Genomic DNA, 18,017 nt, shown 5'->3' with positions numbered 1-18,017 from the left:
TGTACAACTATACCTAGAAGACCTATAGGAAACACTAAGGTATGGTGGATGAGAGATCTGGCCTCAGAATTAGATCCAAGTCCCAATTTTGATGGCTATTATGATCTATTAGCTGAATGCTCATAAACAAGATACTTAATTTCTTTATCTCAGTTTCCTTTTATGTAAAATGGGAATAATAATGTATTAGTACCTTCTTCACCTTGTTGGGAGAATGACGGAAGTACGTAAAGCTCTTAAAACAGTGCCTATCACATAGTAAGCCTGCACAAAAGTAAGCCTGCTTTTGTTATTTCATTACCTCAGTGGTCCTCCAGGTGACCTCAGAACCCAGATTGGAAGCTGTTTGAATTGGGTGATTCACTCACGCTTTCACTCCACAAGTGCTTATTGATGTTACATTCCAGGCCCCAGGGACACAGGGCTGAATGAGACAGAACCTGATGCAACTTGCATATCCCTTCCTGCTCTGATATTCTTTAGTCCTACTGGAGCTGGGCAGATGCAAAACTGGGCAATAAGGTTTTTTACAGAGCTTCATTCCCCCAACCCACATGCTCTTCTTGAGCACACATAACCGTCATGCTGCCCAGGTCTCTCAATCCCTATAAAAGTGTTCAAAAGCCATCATAGACTTCATCAAAGACTGTTCACAGGGATATTTTCACTTAAAAGTTAAAGTGGGGTAATATTTACATGAAAGGAATGGGCATAACAAGTGCTGACATTTCCAACCAGTTAGTACACTGAGTTGGAAGGGAGATTTTTCTCTTTCCCAGCACCCTCAGATCACAGAATTTGGGAATCTGTCTGTCCCATGTTTTATTCAGCACATCCAGCAGCTTCTGAGCATGAGCCACATTTTTCCCTGGTTCACTGCCTGGGAGCACAAAACCGGACTTAGTTGTGAGGGCTGTTAGGTAGTGTGAGACCCATAAGGTACCCACATGTTTGCATTATGCCAAGTTCTGGTGGGAGAACAACCCCCAGTAAACCAGACACAATGCAGTTGGGGCCCTAGGCTGCCTCCAAGATACTTAGACCTGCACTGTCCAATTCGATAGCCACTTGCTACACTCAGCTATTTAAACATAAATAAGTAAAATAAAATTTGAAAATCAGTTCCTCGGTCACATTAGCCACCATCTCAGGGCTCACCAGCTGAATGTGACTGGTGGCTCCTGCCCAAGACAGCACAGCTCTAGAACATTTCAGTCATCACAAGAAGTCTACTGAACAACACTAATTTGGACAATACACACTTGTTTTTTTTTCTCTTCGCAGATCAGTGAGATTGTCGGCTATGAAATAAAGCCCACTGAAACGACTTGTCTCTCAAATATGCTGGAATTTGGATTTGGCAAATTCATTGAAAAGTAAGACGTCTCCTTTCAGAAAGTTTTTTGGTCAAGGTATCTGTAATTTCCTATAGTTGTGTGACTGGCTGTATAGCAAGCTACATTTCTCATTCTGGTTTAGGAGAACCTCTATTTCAGCTGACTAGCAGCTGGTGAAGCTTTCATCTCCAGCTGTGGAGTTTCTGTTTTTTGTTTAATATTTATTTATTTGGCTGCATCAGCTCTTAGTTGCAGGATCTTTGATCTTCGTTGTGGCATGTGGGATCTTTAGTTGCAGCATGCACACTCTTAGTTGAAGCGTGTGGGATCTAGTTCCCTGACCAGACATTGAACCCAGCCCCTTGCATTGGGAGCACAGAGTCTTAGCCACTGGGCCACCTAGGGATGTCCCTCCAGTTGCAGAGTTGATGTCAGATTATGACTAGAAAATTGAGTTAGAGATTCTATTTCAAAAATAAAATTTTTAAAGAGTTCTTTGAACCTGAGCTCCAAGTCCAGCTAGACTTTGAGCAAGACCATAGAACTTCTCTGGGCCTCAGTTTCCTCCTTGTTAAACAACAGCAACAAACAGAAGGGGCTCTCTGAGCTAAATGAAATATGGTCAAATGAGAGATCTCTTCACTTGCTTTCTCTCCTTCTCCAAATGCCCCTAGAGTTTGTATGTGAGAATTTGTACTATTGAAACTGCTGTTTTTATGACCAGAGATTCTCAGAAACCTGTTTGTTTTTCCATACTTCCTTCAGGGTAATGGGTGGGGAGATGTGTTCCTGAGACTAAAGACCCCGTTAGGCAACTGGGTTTGGGCTCACTCAACACACATGATTCTCAGATTGTGATCCCAGTCCAGTTACATCAGCATCACCAGCAAACTTGTTAGAAATGCACATTCTCAGGTGCCACCCCAATTTGTTCAATCAGAAATTCAAGGGGTGAGCACTGCAATCTGTGTTTTAACAAATACTCCAGGTCAGTGCTGTGCAGTACAGGAGCAGCTTGCTACATGTGGCCTCTCAGCCTTTGAAATGTAGCTATTCTGAATTCGCTGTGCTGAGTGTGTAAATAAAGGCTGGCCTTCAAAGATTTATTAAGGAAAAAAAAGCAAAATACCTATTTTAAATAGTGATTATGTGTTGAAATTATAATATTTTATTGTTGTTGTTGTTCAGTCGTTCAATCATGTCTGACTCTTTGCGACCCCATGGACTGCAGCATGCCAGGCTTCCCTGTCCTCCACTGTCTCCTAGAGTTTGCTCAAACCCATGTCCATTGAGTCAGTGATGCCATCCAACTATCTCATCCTCTGTCACCTACTTCTTTTCTTGCCTTCAGTCTTTCCCAGCATCAGGGTCTTTTCCAATGAATCAGCTCTTTGCATCAGGTAGCCAAAGTATTGGAGCTTCAGCTTTAGTATCAATCCTTCTAATGAATCTTCAGGACTGATTTCCTACTGGTTGGATCTCCTTGCTGTCCAAGGGACTCTCCAGAGTCTTCTCCAGCACCACAACTCACAAGCATCAATTCTTTAATGCTCAGCCTTTTGTATGGTCCAACTCTCATATCCATACAGGACTACTGGAAAAATCATAGCTTTGACTAGATGGACCTTTGTCAGCAAAGTAATGTCTCTGCTTTTTAAATCACTGTCTAGGTTCATCATAGCTTTTCTTCCAAGGAGCAAATGTCTCTTAATTTCATGGGTACAGTCACCATCTGCAGTGATTTTGGAGCCCATGAAAATAAAGTCCTGTTACTGTTTCGATTGTTTCCCCATCTATTTGCGATGAAGTGATGGGATCGGATGCCATGATCTTCGTTTCCTGAATGTTGAGCTTTAAGGCAACTTTTTCACTCTCCTCTTTCACTTTCATCAAGGGGCTTTTTAGTTCTTCTTCACTTTCTGCCATAAGGGTGGTATCATCTGCGTGTCTGAGGTTATTGATATTTCTCCCGGCAATCTTGATTCCAACTTGTGCTTCTTCCAGCGCAGTGTTTCTCAGGATGTACTCTGCATATAAGTTAAATAAGCAGGGTGACAATATACAGCCTTGACATACTCCTTTTCCTATTTGGAACCAGTCTGTTGTTCCATGTCCAGTTCTAACTGTTGCTTCCTGACCTGCATACAGGTTTCTCAAGATGCAGGTCAGGTGGTCTGGTATTCCCATCTCTTTCAGAATTTTCCACAGTATATTGTGATCCACACAGTCAAAGGCTTTGGCATAGTCAATAAAGCAGAAATAGATGTTTTTCTGGAACTCTCTTGCTTTTTTGATGATCCAGCGGATGTTGGCAATTTGATTTCTGGTTCCTCTGCCTTTTCTAAAACCAGCTTGAACATCTGGAAGTTCACAGTTCACGTATTACTGAAGCCTGGCATGGAGAATTTTGAGCATTACTTTACTAGCGTGTGAGATGAGTGCAGTTGTGTGGTAGTTTGAGCATTCTTTGGCATTGCCTTTCTTTGGGATTGGACACATGCATTTTTACCAAGTTTATGTAATTTTATTAAAGGGCCTCATTTTCCCCAGTAAGATGTTCCGAAGAAATAGCAGCTCTAGAATAATTATGCTGCACTGAGTATTTTATATGTATTGGCCAACTTATCCATCACAACAACCTAATATTCTAGGTAATTTTAGTCACATTTTACAGATGAGAAAATAAATTGATTAGAGAAATTAAGTAACTATCCAGAGGTTGCAAGAACCAAGACCTGAGCCCAGGCTAGCTGACTTCAGAGCCTTAATTGTTACTCTTTACTGCCTTGAAAGATAAACCCACCTTTGGAGACAGAGCGTGAGTAAGTACACAGCATCCTGCCACACTTCTCGCCACCGGGCTCAGTTGTGACAGATCCAGAAGTGGTAATGCCTTGGCCAAGTTGTTAACCTCTGTGTGCCCAGTCTCCTTATCTGTAAAATAGAAATAATAATAGTAACCAGGTGATCAAGAGTTATTGTGAGGATTATGAGATAAGGCATGTAACCTGAACTGACTTAATTTTTAAGTTCTCAGCCACCACCTATTAGTGAGGTATGGTGCCCTCTATAGCTCACTCTCTGTAGTTAAGGTAGTTTTATCACAGCCCACAGTTAGTTAGGGGGCTTCCCTGGTGGCTCAGACAGTAAAAGAATCTGCAATGCTGGAGACCCAGATTTGCTCTCTGAGTCAGGAAGATCTCCTGGAGAAGAGAATGCTACCCACTCGAGTATTCTTGCCTGGAGAAATCCATGAACAGAGACGCCTGGCAGGCTACAGTCCATGGGGTCACAAAGAGTCAGACATGACTGAGTGACTAACAGTGCATTTGGATAAGGTCAATTTAATATACTTCATGGACTCCCAACCTTAGTAATCCCCTCCTGCAATTATCTGCATAATCATAAGTCATAAGGCACATTTCCAAGCATTTTGTCTTATTTAATTATACCAAAACCTTTGATATGGGCAAATGGGAACTGAAGGCCTGTCAAGTGACTTAGTCACAGCCACACATCCAGCCTATTTCATACTCATCTGGGTTGACACCTGCTTTTATTATTCTCTTTATGCTCACTCAATTTAGTTGTCTCCTGAGAAGGTCACATTTAGGATGGTGACCATGCTGCTGATGTGTTCATCTGGCATTATCCATGCCTCTTCTACTTCCCTCCGTGAGGCTAAATTTGGGTTTTCAGCTCAACTCAGTTGCCCTGTTTGGCTGACCACATGTGAGTGATTCTATTGCTCCTCTGATAGGACAGAAAGCACATAGTTGGGGAGAAAGAAACGCTGGATTAGGAGTCAGAGGAACTGGTATCTAGACCTGGTTCTGGCCCTCTGCAGCTGTATATGTGGCTCTGGACATGTCACTTGCTTCCTCTGGGCTTCAGTTTGCTAAAATGTATGTAAAGATCAGATGGATACAATGAAAGAGAGTGCTGAGGCAGACAGAATAATCCTTCCTTTTCCCTTCAAGAACTCTGCTTCCCAGTTCTTCAGCCACACCTGGATTTGGCTCTCCTGCAGAAAGAAGAAGAAAGGAATTTATCTTCTCCTTCTCTCACTATGTCTCTCTTTCTATGGAACCTCTAGAGGGGCTGTTCCATGGATAGGCCAATGCATCAGGAAAATATCAGATATGTTTTTTAAAAGTATGGACAGAAAGTGGAGAAAAAGCCATCATATAAATTAACAGAAGTTCTAAGATCTGAATAAGAAGTCAATAATAAATCAAACCTGCGTCTCTTAAGTCTCCTGCACTGGCAGGCAGGTTCTTAACCACTCATATCACCTGGGAAGCCCACTAATTCTGAAGTAAATAGGAATAAGGAGTAAATGAAAATGGAAAAAAGATCTTGTTTTAATGCTTAAAATAGTGGTTCTCAACTGGGGATGTGCACCCCCAGGGGATACTTTGCAACACCTGGAGACATTTTTGGTTGGTGCAACTGGCAAGGGGTGAGGACTAGGGGAGTCAGCTACTGGCATCTAGTGGGTTGAGGCCAAGGATGCTACTAAACATCCCGCAGTGCGAAGAACAGCCGCTCGCAACAAAGAATTATCTCCCTGTATTAGTTTTCTAGTGCTGCTGTAACAAATACCATAATCCAATTGGCTTAAACAACACAAATTTTCTTTCTCACAATTGTAGGTTTGAAGTCTAAGGTCAAAGGGGTTTTTCTTGGGGGTGGGGGCAGGGGATAGGGACTGAGGGCTGGGATTTGGTTTCTTCTAAGGCCTCTCTCCTTGACTTGCAAATGACTGCCTGCTCCTGTGTCCTCCTATGGTCTTCCCTCTATGTACGTATCTTAATCTCCTCTTCCAATAAAGATTCCAGTCATTGGTCCAGTGGCTAACACTTCGCACTCCCAATGCAAGAGGCCCAGGTTCAATCCATGGTTGGAGAACTATGATCCCACATGCCACAACTAAAGACCCGGCACAGCTAAATAAATAAATACTTTTTTTTTTTTTTTTAATGATACCAGTCATATGACCTCATTTTAATTTAACTACATCTTCAAAGACTTATTTGGGCTTCCCAAATAAGTGGTAAAGAACCCACCTGCCAGTGCAGGAGACATAAGAGACATGGGTTCAATCCCTGGGTAAGGAAGATTTCCTTGAGGAGGGCATGGCAACCCACTCCAGTATTCTTGCCTGGAGAATCCCATGGACAGAGGAGCCTGGCAGGCTGCAGTCCATAGGGTCACACAGAGTCAGACACAACTGAAGTGACTTAGCATGCAAAGAACTATTCATGTCCAAACAGGATAACTCACATTATGAGGCACTGGAGGTTAAGACTTCAGTATGATTTTTGGAGAGACACAATTCAGCCTTTAATATAGCCCCGAAAGTCCATAGTGCCAAGGGTAAAGAAACCCTGCAAAACATTGGAGATACTGGTAAATATTAGAGTAGGATGATAAACTTTTTGTAAAATTAAAGGCTTTTTAAATTTCTCTAATGGCTGAGCTGAAATTCCTCCTTTGATGTATTTTTGATGCCTCCTCTGTTGATGTTACTATCACTCTGTCTCCTCTTTAGACTGGAGCCCATCGGTGCAGCTGCCAGTAAGGAATACTCTCTGGAGAAAAACTTGGAGAAAATGAAGTTAGACTGGGTTAACATGACGTTCAACTTTGTGAAGTACAGGGACACTGTGAGTCTCAGTCCAACAGTTCAGCCCCCTGAGAGCAGCCCATTTATTATGTAGTAAATTACAGAAGGGATTCAAAATTGCAAGAGAATCAAGGAAGAAGGATCTCTAATCTGTCTTAAAATTTTTTATTGATACATAATTGACATATAACATTTGTAAGTTTAAAGTATACAACGTGTTGATTTAATTCTTTTACATATTGCACTATGACTACCATCCAATATGATTACCATTAACACCCCTATCATGTCACATACCTATCCTTTCCTTTCTGTGGTAGGATAATTAAGGTCTAGTCTTAGCAGCTTTCAAGTTTTTAATACAGCATTGTTGTCTATAACCACTATGCTGTTGCATTAGCTTGTTTCCTCCTGTCTGACTTCCTGTGCCAGTCAGCCTTCATTCCACACACCATGGAAGGATGCATTTTCAAATGAGAAAGGCCTTTTAATTCAGAGCAACAAGCTTTCTATTGAAAAGGAGCTGAACAGCCTCCCGAATTAGCACCTCCCAGGGAAGGCACCCCAGGTCCCTCAGAAATATAACTGAGGTAGACAGTACTCAGCACTTCTCAAGTGTTATTAAGTGCAGGAATCACCTGAGAGTCTTTCTAAAGTGGAGGTTCTGATCCAGCAAGTTTAAGCTGGGTCCCGAGGTTCTGCAATTCCAGCAAGCTCCCAAGTAATACTGAAGCTGTGGCCTCTGGACCCACATTTTGAAGAGCAAGGCTGTACACTTTCTTTTCACTGGTGCTTCTAGAAAATATATAAGTTCATAGAGTGCATAAACCTGAAAGGTTTGCTCAGCCATCTTCAGAGGCTGTCTTGTTCTTGGGGTGGGCCATGAGAAGGAGAGCTTGCTGCTTAGGTGAGGCAACAGGCAGAAACTCATATAATGCAGGGCATTGGCTCTTTAAGCAGTGCATCTCAACCCTGGTACTCTTTCTGGTCACTCAGTTCCAATGTGCCTGTGTTGAGGGTGGCTGGGGAGCATTCCCACACTACCATGCAGTATATGACACCAGCTGGGTACCTTACAATTCAATTCAATTGTAAGTAGACACTATCTACCCAGAGATTCCATAGGTTAAGACTACAAGACTGCCAATTCTCCTCACCCCCGACTTCAGATGCCAGTCTCAAGCCCAGGTTATCGTGCTTCTGACCAACCAGCTATAGATTGGAGGTCCCTCCTTGGGTTCATTTAATTTGTTAGAACTCAGAAACAGTTTACTTAATAGATCACTGGATTATTATAAGATATAGGACCCAGGAACATCCAGATGGAATGCCTAGGGCAAGGTATGGGGAAGTGGTGTGGCACTTCCATGCTCTTTCTGAGCATGCCACTCACCCAGATCTCATGTTCACCAACTCAGAAGTTCTCTGACCGCTCTCCTTTTGAGTTTTTATAAAGGCTTCATTACTTTGGCATAATTGACTAAATCATTGGCCATTGGTAATTGAATTCAGTCTCCATCCCCATTCCCCTGCCAGGAGACAAGTTGGTGGACTAACAGTTCCAACCCTCTAATCACAGGGTTGACTCTCCTGACAACCAACTCCCCACCTTAGATGTGGTACAAAAGCCACCTCATTAAGAAAGCAAAAGCTCTGTCATTCCTTTGGAAATTCCAAGGGTTTTAGGACCTGTGCCAACAACAGGGACAGAGGCCAAATATCTGTCTTACTATAAATCACAACATTACTCTGGCCTGGGATTCTGTATTTCTAAGGCACCCCTGAATTTTTTCTTATCTCTCCTTGCTGTTCTTTGGAACTCTGCATTCAGATGTTTAAATCTTTCCTTTTCTCCTTTGCTTCCACTTCTCTTCTTTTCACAGCTATTTGTAAGGCCTGCTCAGACAGCCATTTTGCTTTTCAGCATTTCTTTTTCCTGGGGATGGTCTTGATCCCTGTCTCCTATACGAGAAAATTATAGATACCAAGGAAACATTTCATGCAAAGATGGGCTCGATAAAGGACAGAAACGGTATGGACCTAACAGAAGCAGAAGATAGTAAGAAGAGATGGCAAGAATACACAGAAGAACTGTACAAAAAAGATCTTCACGACCCAGATAATCACGATGGTGCGATCACTCACCTAGAGCCAGACATCCTGGAATGTGAAGTCAAGTGGGCCTTAGAAAGCATCACTACGAACAAAGCTAGTGGAGGTGATGGAATTCCAGTTGAGCTATTTCAAATCCTGAAAGATGATGCTGTGAAAGTGCTGCACTCAATATGCCAGCAAATTTGGAAAACTCAGCAGTGGCCACAGGACTGGAAAAGGTCAGTTTTCATTCCAATCCCAAAGAAAGGTAATGCCAAAGAAAGCTCAAACTACTGCACAATTGCACTCATCTCACACACTAGTAAAGTAATGCTCAAAATTCTCCATGCCAGGCTTCAGCAATACGTGAACCGTGAACTTCCAGATGTTCAAGCTGGTTTTAGAAAAGGCAGAGGAACCAGAGATCAAATTGCCAACATCCACTGGATCATGGAAAAAGCAAGAGAGTTCCAGAGAAACATCTATTTCTGCTTTATTGACTATGTCAAAGCCTTTGACTGTGTGGATCACAATATACTGTGGAAAATTCTGAAAGAGATGGGAATACCAGAGCACCTGACCTGCCTCTTGAGAAATTTGTATGCAGGTCAGGAAGCAACAGTTAGAACTGGACATGGAACAACAGACTGGTTCCAAATAGGAAAAGGAGTATGTCAAGGCTGTATATTGTCACCCTGCTTATTTAACTTATGTGCAGAGTACATCATGAGAAACGTTGGGCTGGAAGAAGCACAAGCCAGAGTCAAGATTGCCGGGAGAAATATCAATAACCTTAGCTATGCAGATGACACCACCCTTATGGCAGAAAGTGACGAAGGACTAAAAAGCCTCTTGTTGAAAGTGAAAGAGGAGAGTGAAAAAGTTCGCTTAAAGCTCAACATTCAGAAAACGAAGATCATGGCATCTGGTCCCATCACTTCATGGGAAACAGATGGGGGAACAGTGGAAGCAGTGTCAGACTTTATTTATTTGGGCTCCAAAATCACTGCAGATGTTGACTATAGCCATGAAATTAAAAGACGCTTACTCCTTGGAAGGAAAGTTATGACCAACCTAGATAGCATATTCAAAAGCAGAGACATTACTTTGCCAACAGAGGTCCATCTAGTCAAGGCTATGGTTTTTCCTGTGGTCGTGTATGGATGTGAGAGTTGGACTGTGAAGAAAGCTGAGCACCAAAGAATTGATGCTTTTGAACTGTGGTGCTGGAGAAGACCCTTGAGAGTCCCTTGGACTGCAAGAAGATCCAACCAGTCCATTCTAAAGGAGATCAGTCCTGGGTGTTCATTGGAAGGACTGATGCTAAAGCTGAAATTCCAGTACTTTGGCCACCTCATGCAAAGAGTTGACTCATTTGAAAAGACCCTGATGCTAGGAGGGATTGGGGGCAGGAGGAGAAGTGGATGACAGCGGATGAGATGGCTGGATGGCATCACCGACTCGATGGACATGAGTTTGAGTGAACTCCGGGAGTTGGTGATGGACAGGGAGGCCTGGTGTGCTGCGATTCATGGACACGGACACGACTGAGCAACTGAACTGACTGACTGAACTGACTGACTTTTTTAAAGTGCAGTGTGAATTGAGAACTAAAACCCTAAATGCTCTCATACTTCCCTGTCTCCCAGGCTGCATGTCATCCATTGTGACTTCTTTTCCTCTTTCTCTCAATGCCTTGATTTCATTTGATTAACAACTGTAGACAAGTCAATGGAAGGGAGGATAACTGGGGCCCCTCCCAGAAAGACCAGGCCAAAAGGTGTTACATGATCTGATTGGATTAGATAGATAGAGGCTTTGGGGCTGAGTTGAGGAGTTAAGTTGAGGAACCTGATAACAGCTCAGTTACTTCTGGCCAGTCTTCAGAGTTTTTGATTGAAGTAGCTATAGGCAATGGTCAACAGCAAAATAAGAATCAAGGTACCACTTTATTAAATAGCTGGACATACCTCCCACTACAGAGCTACTGGTAGAAGGTGGATGAGAAAATATATTCTAGCTCCAAATTAACCACCCAGATATAAGCCTGAAGGAAGTGAAAACAGAGTAAGAAAGACCAGACCTACCACAGGGGGACAGCCCCTTATCAGCTTGCTTGCCACATGGCCCAAGAAGAGAAGTCCATCTACAAGGACTAACTTTTAAGACATAGTAACCCTAACTACTAGTAAAATATGCCAAAAAAGGTGCTGTTGGTATCTGAGTACTTTTTAAATGGTTCTCTCCCTAGTCCAAAAGAAATACTTAACAGCTTTGCTTATGAAGTAACTGAGTTCAGACAACTTAAATATTTGTGCCCCATCAACTTAATAACTGAAAAAAGTACATATAAATTAGAAAATATTTGTATTTTATTTTAAAATAACTGAAGTTATTTGCTGTGAGTTTGCTGTAGTGCCCTGGGGCACATGGTTTGGGAATGAAATCTAATCTAAGCAGATTAGCAGTTGATTCTACCTGAGGAAGCCAGGAAAGCAAGTGAACAGAAAATCAGAAACACAGAGAAGAGGACAGAACTCTTTCTCCTCCAGACAGCAGATTCTAGTTGCAGATCTAGGTTTGAACCACATTTGTTTTCTGCAAAGGAGGTAGAAAAGTCTTTAAGAATATTTTCAAAGTAGAAAATAGAAAACTCTCTCTGCTATAAGACATAGTGTCCCATAGAGGTGGAGATCTGAGCTGTGAGTCCTTTGGGGATCAGTATGAAAAGTTGTGGGAAAGAGGTCTGATTTTAACAGGGTGGGTCATTTTTATTTGCAGGATACAAGCATCTTGTGTGCAGTTGATGACATTCAACTGTTACTTGATGATCATGTGATAAAAACCCAGACCATGTGTGGCTCTCCATTTGTCAAACCAATAGAAACTGAATGCCGGGTAAGAGGAAATGAGATTAAATGTTTTGTGATGGCCCATTAGGCTCTGGGTTTCTTGGAGGAGCAGAAAGTTTTTGTTTTGTTTTTACTTTTTGACCATACCACAAGGCATGTAGAACCTTAGTTCCCCAACTGCTGTAGTGGAAGCGTGGAGTCTTAACCACTGGACTGCAAGGAAGTCCTAAAAGAAGATTTTTAAATTCAATTAAAAAGAAAATCCACTTTCTCTTGATAAAAAGTGGCAACAACAAAAGACTGAGTGTTAGTCATTCAATGGTACCCAACTTGTGCAATCCCATGGACTGTAGCCCAACCAGGCTTCTCTGTCCATGGAATTCCAGGCAAGAATGCTGGAGTGAGCTGCCATTTCCTTCTCCAGGGGATCTTCCCCACCCAGGGATTGAACCTGGGTCTCCCATGTTGTAGGCAGACTCTTTACCAAGTGAGCCACCAGGGAAACTTATAAAGACTGAAAGCAATAACCAAGTAAGCCTTTGTAACAGTCTGGCAGACTGAGCTTTTGCGACAGTCTGCTAAAAGAGAAGATAAGTGTTTTGAGTACACGGAACAAAAATACATTTGTAAAGTATCTTATCGGTTTTAGAAATCTAGAATGTAAACTACTGGAGGTTAGCCTCCTTTGATCATTGTAGAAGTAGAATGGCTAAGGACATAGACTCGTGTCTGGCTGTGTTCAAATTCTGACTCTGTCCCTTATTGGTTGTGTGACTTTGGACCAGTTACTTGAATATGTCAGTTTCTGCATCTGTAAAGCAAGTTTTATAATAATATCTCCCTTGTGAATCTGTTGGATTAAATTGGTTTTCACGTACATAAAGCACTTGGACCATCACTTGGCACAGAGGAAGCCTTAAAACTATTATTGTTATTGTTGTTTTTTAAGATGACCCTGAAAATCAGGATATTTTTTAAATTCCTTTTTAGGCTTGTTTTTTCTTAATTATTATTATTCCTTTTTAGACTTTTTTTTAATTATTCCTGTTTTTTTTAATTATCCCTTAAAAAGTTAAGATGAACCTTAACTTTTTAACTATCTCTTTCAGGATGCTTTCCAGTGTAAATTTTTTAAACAAGCTTGTAGCAGAGCTAACGCTTTCAGTTAATTGGCAGCATTGTTGTTGTTGTGATTATTCCACTAGGAACTCTATAAGGATAAGGAATCTTGTTTTCTCTTTCATTGCTGTATCCACTTTGCCTACAAGAGTGACCAGGACATAGGGGTCACTCAGTAAGTATTTGTGGAACAAGTGAATGACTGAATAAGTTCATGAATGCACCATTTGTTTAGTCAGTGGGTCTGTGATGCACAGTGGCATGTTAATGATTCAGATGTGAAATGCTAAATTTGCAGAAATGGGAAGAAAAGCTAGTTCGTGTGCAGGAAATTTTGGATGCCTGGTTAAAGTGCCAAGCCACTTGGCTATACCTGGAACCAATCTTCAGTTCAGAGGACATCATAGCCCAGATGCCAGAAGAGGGCAGGAAATTTGCCATCGTTGATAATTACTGGAAATCACTTATGTCCCAAGCTGTGAGTTTTCACTCCCTAGCACATCTTACCATCAGGAATGTGCAATGCCATATAGATGTTCCTCATTATGCAATCCTACCATGTCTCTTGAAATCTATAAGTAAACTGGATTTTACCTAAGCTGATTTTTGCAAATTCAATATCTTTATAATTTTTTTAATTTCTGGTTATTTATTATTAAAAATTCAAACATGGGAATAGGAAATATTAAAATTAATGGCCTTTTGAAGTCCCAACTTCATAGAGGTAACTATTTAAATTTAGATAATTTAGCTCCCATTCCTCATGAGATATAAGAATTTATTTGTTACAGGATAATGTAATAAAGCTTATAAATCGAGAATAATTTTAGAATTCAAATAATTCACTATATTTAGTTACTCAGTTATTTAACAAATGTTCGAGGGGCCAGAGCAGATTAGTATAGAATATCATGGTCTGATTCCACAATCCCAGTAGTTAAAATATAATTGGCTTTGTTGCTTTTAGGTGCCCAACCCCAGCCCATTCAATCATGGACAGAGCAGAAGGGTATTATTATGAGCAGTCACCCTTGTGGGATTAGGAGGTGATTAGGCTAGGAGGGTCATTAATTGATGCACTAGTCACACACTCATTACAGTAATCAGTCTCAGAATCTGGGACCTCTTGATGACTATCACCTTTTTATGGAACCCAGGTGAAAGATACCAGGGTTTTGATGGCAGCAGACCAGCCACGGATGGCTGAGAGACTTCAAGAAGCCAACCTTCTGTTGGAGGACATCCAGAAAGGGCTGAATGATTACTTGGAGAAGAAGAGACTATTTTTTCCCAGGTATCTAGTATTGTTCTCTTGTTTGAATTTGCCCTCTTGACCCACATATTGGTAGAATTACATTTTTTTTTTTATACTGAGAGTTGGCTTCTACTCGTCTATTCCATGAGCTTCTTTGATGGCTCAGTCGGTAAAGAATCCACCTGCAGTGTGGAGACCTGGGTTCAATCTCTGGGTTGGGAAGATCTCCTGGAGGAGGGCATGGCAACTCACTTCAGTATTCTTGCCTGGAGAATCCCCATGGACAGAGGAGCCTGCCAGGCTACCATCCATAGGGTTGCAAAGAGTTGGACACAACTGAGCGACTAAGCACACAAGCACACACACACATCTATTCCATATTCTTTAGAGGTTTTCCATTCCCCAAGAGACAGCTCTCAGGGGTAATGCATGTCTTCATAGTCACTATTTAGAGTGAGGTTGAATGGACACCAATGGAGCCAGCATAGTCAGACACCCAGTTAGAGGGGTATAGTACTCAAAACCCTGGACTTTGGAGTTAAGCAGACCTCATAACCACGTATGGCTATCCAGCACTTGAAATGTGGCTAGTGTAACTTAGTAAAATTTTAATTTATTTAGTATTAATTTTTTAAAGGTAAATAGCCACATTTGGCTAAGGGCTTCAGTGTTGAATAACACAAATACGGCACAGATAGTGAAAAAAACCTTGACTTGGAAGCACAAAACTTTGTTAAGAGGAAACCTCTGAAATATGAGCTTCCAATCATATGCCCACTAATGTTTTTCCTAATAAAAATATGAATAATAGCCAACATTAATACAGTATTTACCATATGCCAGGTCACCACTTTAAATGCCTACACATATTATCTGATTTAGCCCTTACAATAATCCTATGCAGTTGCTAACATTGTTTTTACCCCAGTTTTACAAATGAGGAAACAAAACTTGCTGAAAAGCATAAGACTGGTAAATGGACAAATTCAGGTAGTCTGGATAAGACACTCAGTTATTTAAATTTTCTGAGCTTCATCTTCTCCCTAAGTTAATTAACTACATACACAAAGTATCAGTATTTCTTTGTGTATTTTTATGGAATAAAAGTAAGCACTCTCAGAAAAGACTTGGAAAATGTTCTTGATAGTCACATGTTTTAAATGAATTTTATCTTGAAAATACAGAGTGCTAAATAATATTTTTAGTTTTAAATTATACAAAATACTAATTATTACTCTTATGGCCATTGAGCCTTATTCATTGTCACACATGATGAATTCGTAGAGATCACCTATTTGAATTTCACTTGGGAGTGGGAGAAATTGACATCCTAATTAGATAATGGTTAGTCAACCACCCAACAAATAATTATTGAGTTATTCCTATCCATTCAACCCTCAGTTACAGTGTGTTAATTTGCTTTGCTACATAACAAGCCACCTCCAAACTTAGAAGTGTAAAACAGCAACTGTTTACTGAGCCCACATTTCTGTGGGTTGGAAAACTAGGCAGAGCTCAGCTGGGTAGTTCTGGCTTCATCAGGGCTCACTCATGTTGATCGCAGTCAACTGGCAGTCCGTCGCCTCAATCACTTGTCTGGTGGTTAGTTTCCTGTTGGCCAGGGCAGCAAGGATAATTGAGCCAAATGTCTTTCAACCTCCAGAAGGCTAGCCTGGGTTTATTCATATGGTGATGGTTGCAGTGTTCCCAAAAGCAGCAAGAGTTGAAACTTCAAGGCCTCTTGATGCCTAAGCTTGAAACTAGTGCAAATTCATATCTTCCAAAATCTATTGGCCAAAGCAGGACTCAGAGCCAGCCAAGTTTCAAGAGATGTGAAAACAGACTTCATCTCTTGAACAAAGAAGTTACAAATATCATGGCCTTTTGTAGATAGTGAAGGACAGAGAAGCCTGGTGTGCTGCAGTCCGTGGGGTTACAAAGGGTTGGACATGACACAGCAACTGAACAACAATACATACAGTGAAAACTGTCATTATATGATCCTTCCATTACTGAATGTAAAACCTAGTGGTTACTGTAGAGATTTATCCCTAGAACATTTTCTGAAAGTTTGCTGTCCCTGCCCTTAAGGTCTAAGTAAGAGAGTGAAGCTATCTTATTATCTCTGATATAAAACATGATAAAGCCCTCTGCACATAAATAGGCTCATTATTAATGTGCACTTATTTCCCACCTGTAACATTTTCTGAGAATAAGGAAAGATAAGGAAGTTTTCTTTCCTCCTGCCCAGTAGTTCTCAACACTGCTTGCACATTAGAATCGCAGGGATTTTTAAAAATATAAGATCCCAGATCAGTATTGGAATCTCTGGGCAGTGGAACCTTGGCATTAAAACTTTTTTCCCTAAACTCTGCAGGTGATTCTAAGCTGTAGACAAGGTTAAGAACCACTGCTCTGTTTAGATGTCTTTCAACTGATACCAGCTCCTCACGCACAGCCATATAAAACCCACATATAGCAGCTTTCATCATTTTTTCTTTTTTTTGCTCTGAGTCAAAACTGTCTCCAGTCTCTATGCCCTAGATGAAAAACGGTGAAGGGGAGTTGGGCTTAGATAAGGCCCTAGAAGTAGCTGGTGTTCACTAGACTGTCATCTGCCTGACGGGGAGTATCACTTCTGTTGGGAACAGAAGCTCTTAGAAGAGATTCCAGTAGCCATCTTGCTTTGCTTTGAAATAGGTTCTTCTTCCTATCAAATGATGAGCTGCTGGAGATATTGTCAGAGACAAAGGACCCTCTCCGGGTGCAGCCACACTTGAAGAAGTGCTTTGAAGGAATTGCCAAACTGGAGTTTACAGACAGTCTGGAGATTGTGGGCATGATCAGCTCAGAAAAAGAAATCGTTCCATTCAAACAGAAAATCTACCCAGCTCAAGCCAAAGTAATTCCATTTACCCATTTTTGAGTTCTTTTCTTTATAACAGCAAAACAGAGAGAAGCAGATTATATGCTGGTTAAGCATTTAGACTCTGGTTTCAGACTATGTGGAACATTTAGATTCCACAACTTAATTATGGGGTAACTGGGGCTTCCCTGATGGTTCAGCAGGTAAAGAATCTGCCAGCAATACAGGAGACACAGGAAATATGGGTTCGATCCCTGGGTCAGGAAGATCCTCTGGAGGAGGAAATGGCAACCAATCCAGTATTCTTGCCTGAAAAATCCATGGGCAGAGGAGCCTGGTGGCTACAGGCCAATGGGTCGCAGAGTCGGACATGACTGAGAGACTAAGCACACAGCACAGCTGACTTTGGGGAACTAATCTTTCTGGGTCTGCTTGTTCATCTCTAAGATGGAGATTATACTGCAGTTCACTTGGCACCCTAAATTTGTGGAAAGATTTCAGTAAGATTTGATATGGAGACAGTAGCAGGAACCAGATCCAAAACAACTAATACTGTTTAAATCCCCATGAGCAGATCTAAATTCAAAGAGATCCAGTCAGATCAATAAACTGTCCAGTAGGGGCAGGTGTTTTTAAAGGTCAATAATACATCATGGATTTAATGCCATTTAGCTCACATTTTTAATACATGTGCCCTTATATAACGAGTAAAATGTGAGTTACTTCCACTCTTGCTGAACATGACAGCACTTCACAGTATAAGTAGACTAGCATTCTTGGCCTTGCTCGGTAGACCATTTTTGCCACCCACACATTTAAGTTTCAGCAACTAGGAATCACACCTTGGAACCAGACACGAGCTAGC

The 18,017-nt window shown here is 41.3% G+C and overlaps 1 protein-coding gene across 2 annotated transcripts in view; it reads left to right on the top strand.

The window, feature by feature from the left end:
- The window catches only part of DNAH3 (dynein axonemal heavy chain 3), a 248,787-nt gene that overhangs the window by 60,085 nt on the left and 170,685 nt on the right, over positions 1 to 18,017 (top strand). For both annotated transcript variants that reach the window (XM_061401328.1, XM_061401327.1), the window contains exons 19-24: positions 1,285 to 1,376; positions 6,892 to 7,006; positions 11,842 to 11,958; positions 13,330 to 13,509; positions 14,189 to 14,325; positions 16,987 to 17,188. In XM_061401328.1, the coding sequence (XP_061257312.1) occupies positions 1,285 to 1,376; positions 6,892 to 7,006; positions 11,842 to 11,958; positions 13,330 to 13,509; positions 14,189 to 14,325; positions 16,987 to 17,188 (843 nt within the window). The remainder of the gene's footprint in view (positions 1 to 1,284; positions 1,377 to 6,891; positions 7,007 to 11,841; positions 11,959 to 13,329; positions 13,510 to 14,188; positions 14,326 to 16,986; positions 17,189 to 18,017) is intronic.

The sequence above is a fragment of the Bos javanicus genome, chromosome 25 (assembly GCF_032452875.1).
Source record: "Bos javanicus breed banteng chromosome 25, ARS-OSU_banteng_1.0, whole genome shotgun sequence".
Lineage (NCBI taxonomy): Eukaryota > Metazoa > Chordata > Mammalia > Artiodactyla > Bovidae > Bos > Bos javanicus.
Note: the sequence above shows the minus strand (reverse complement) of the source record. Positions and strands in the feature narration are given on the sequence as shown.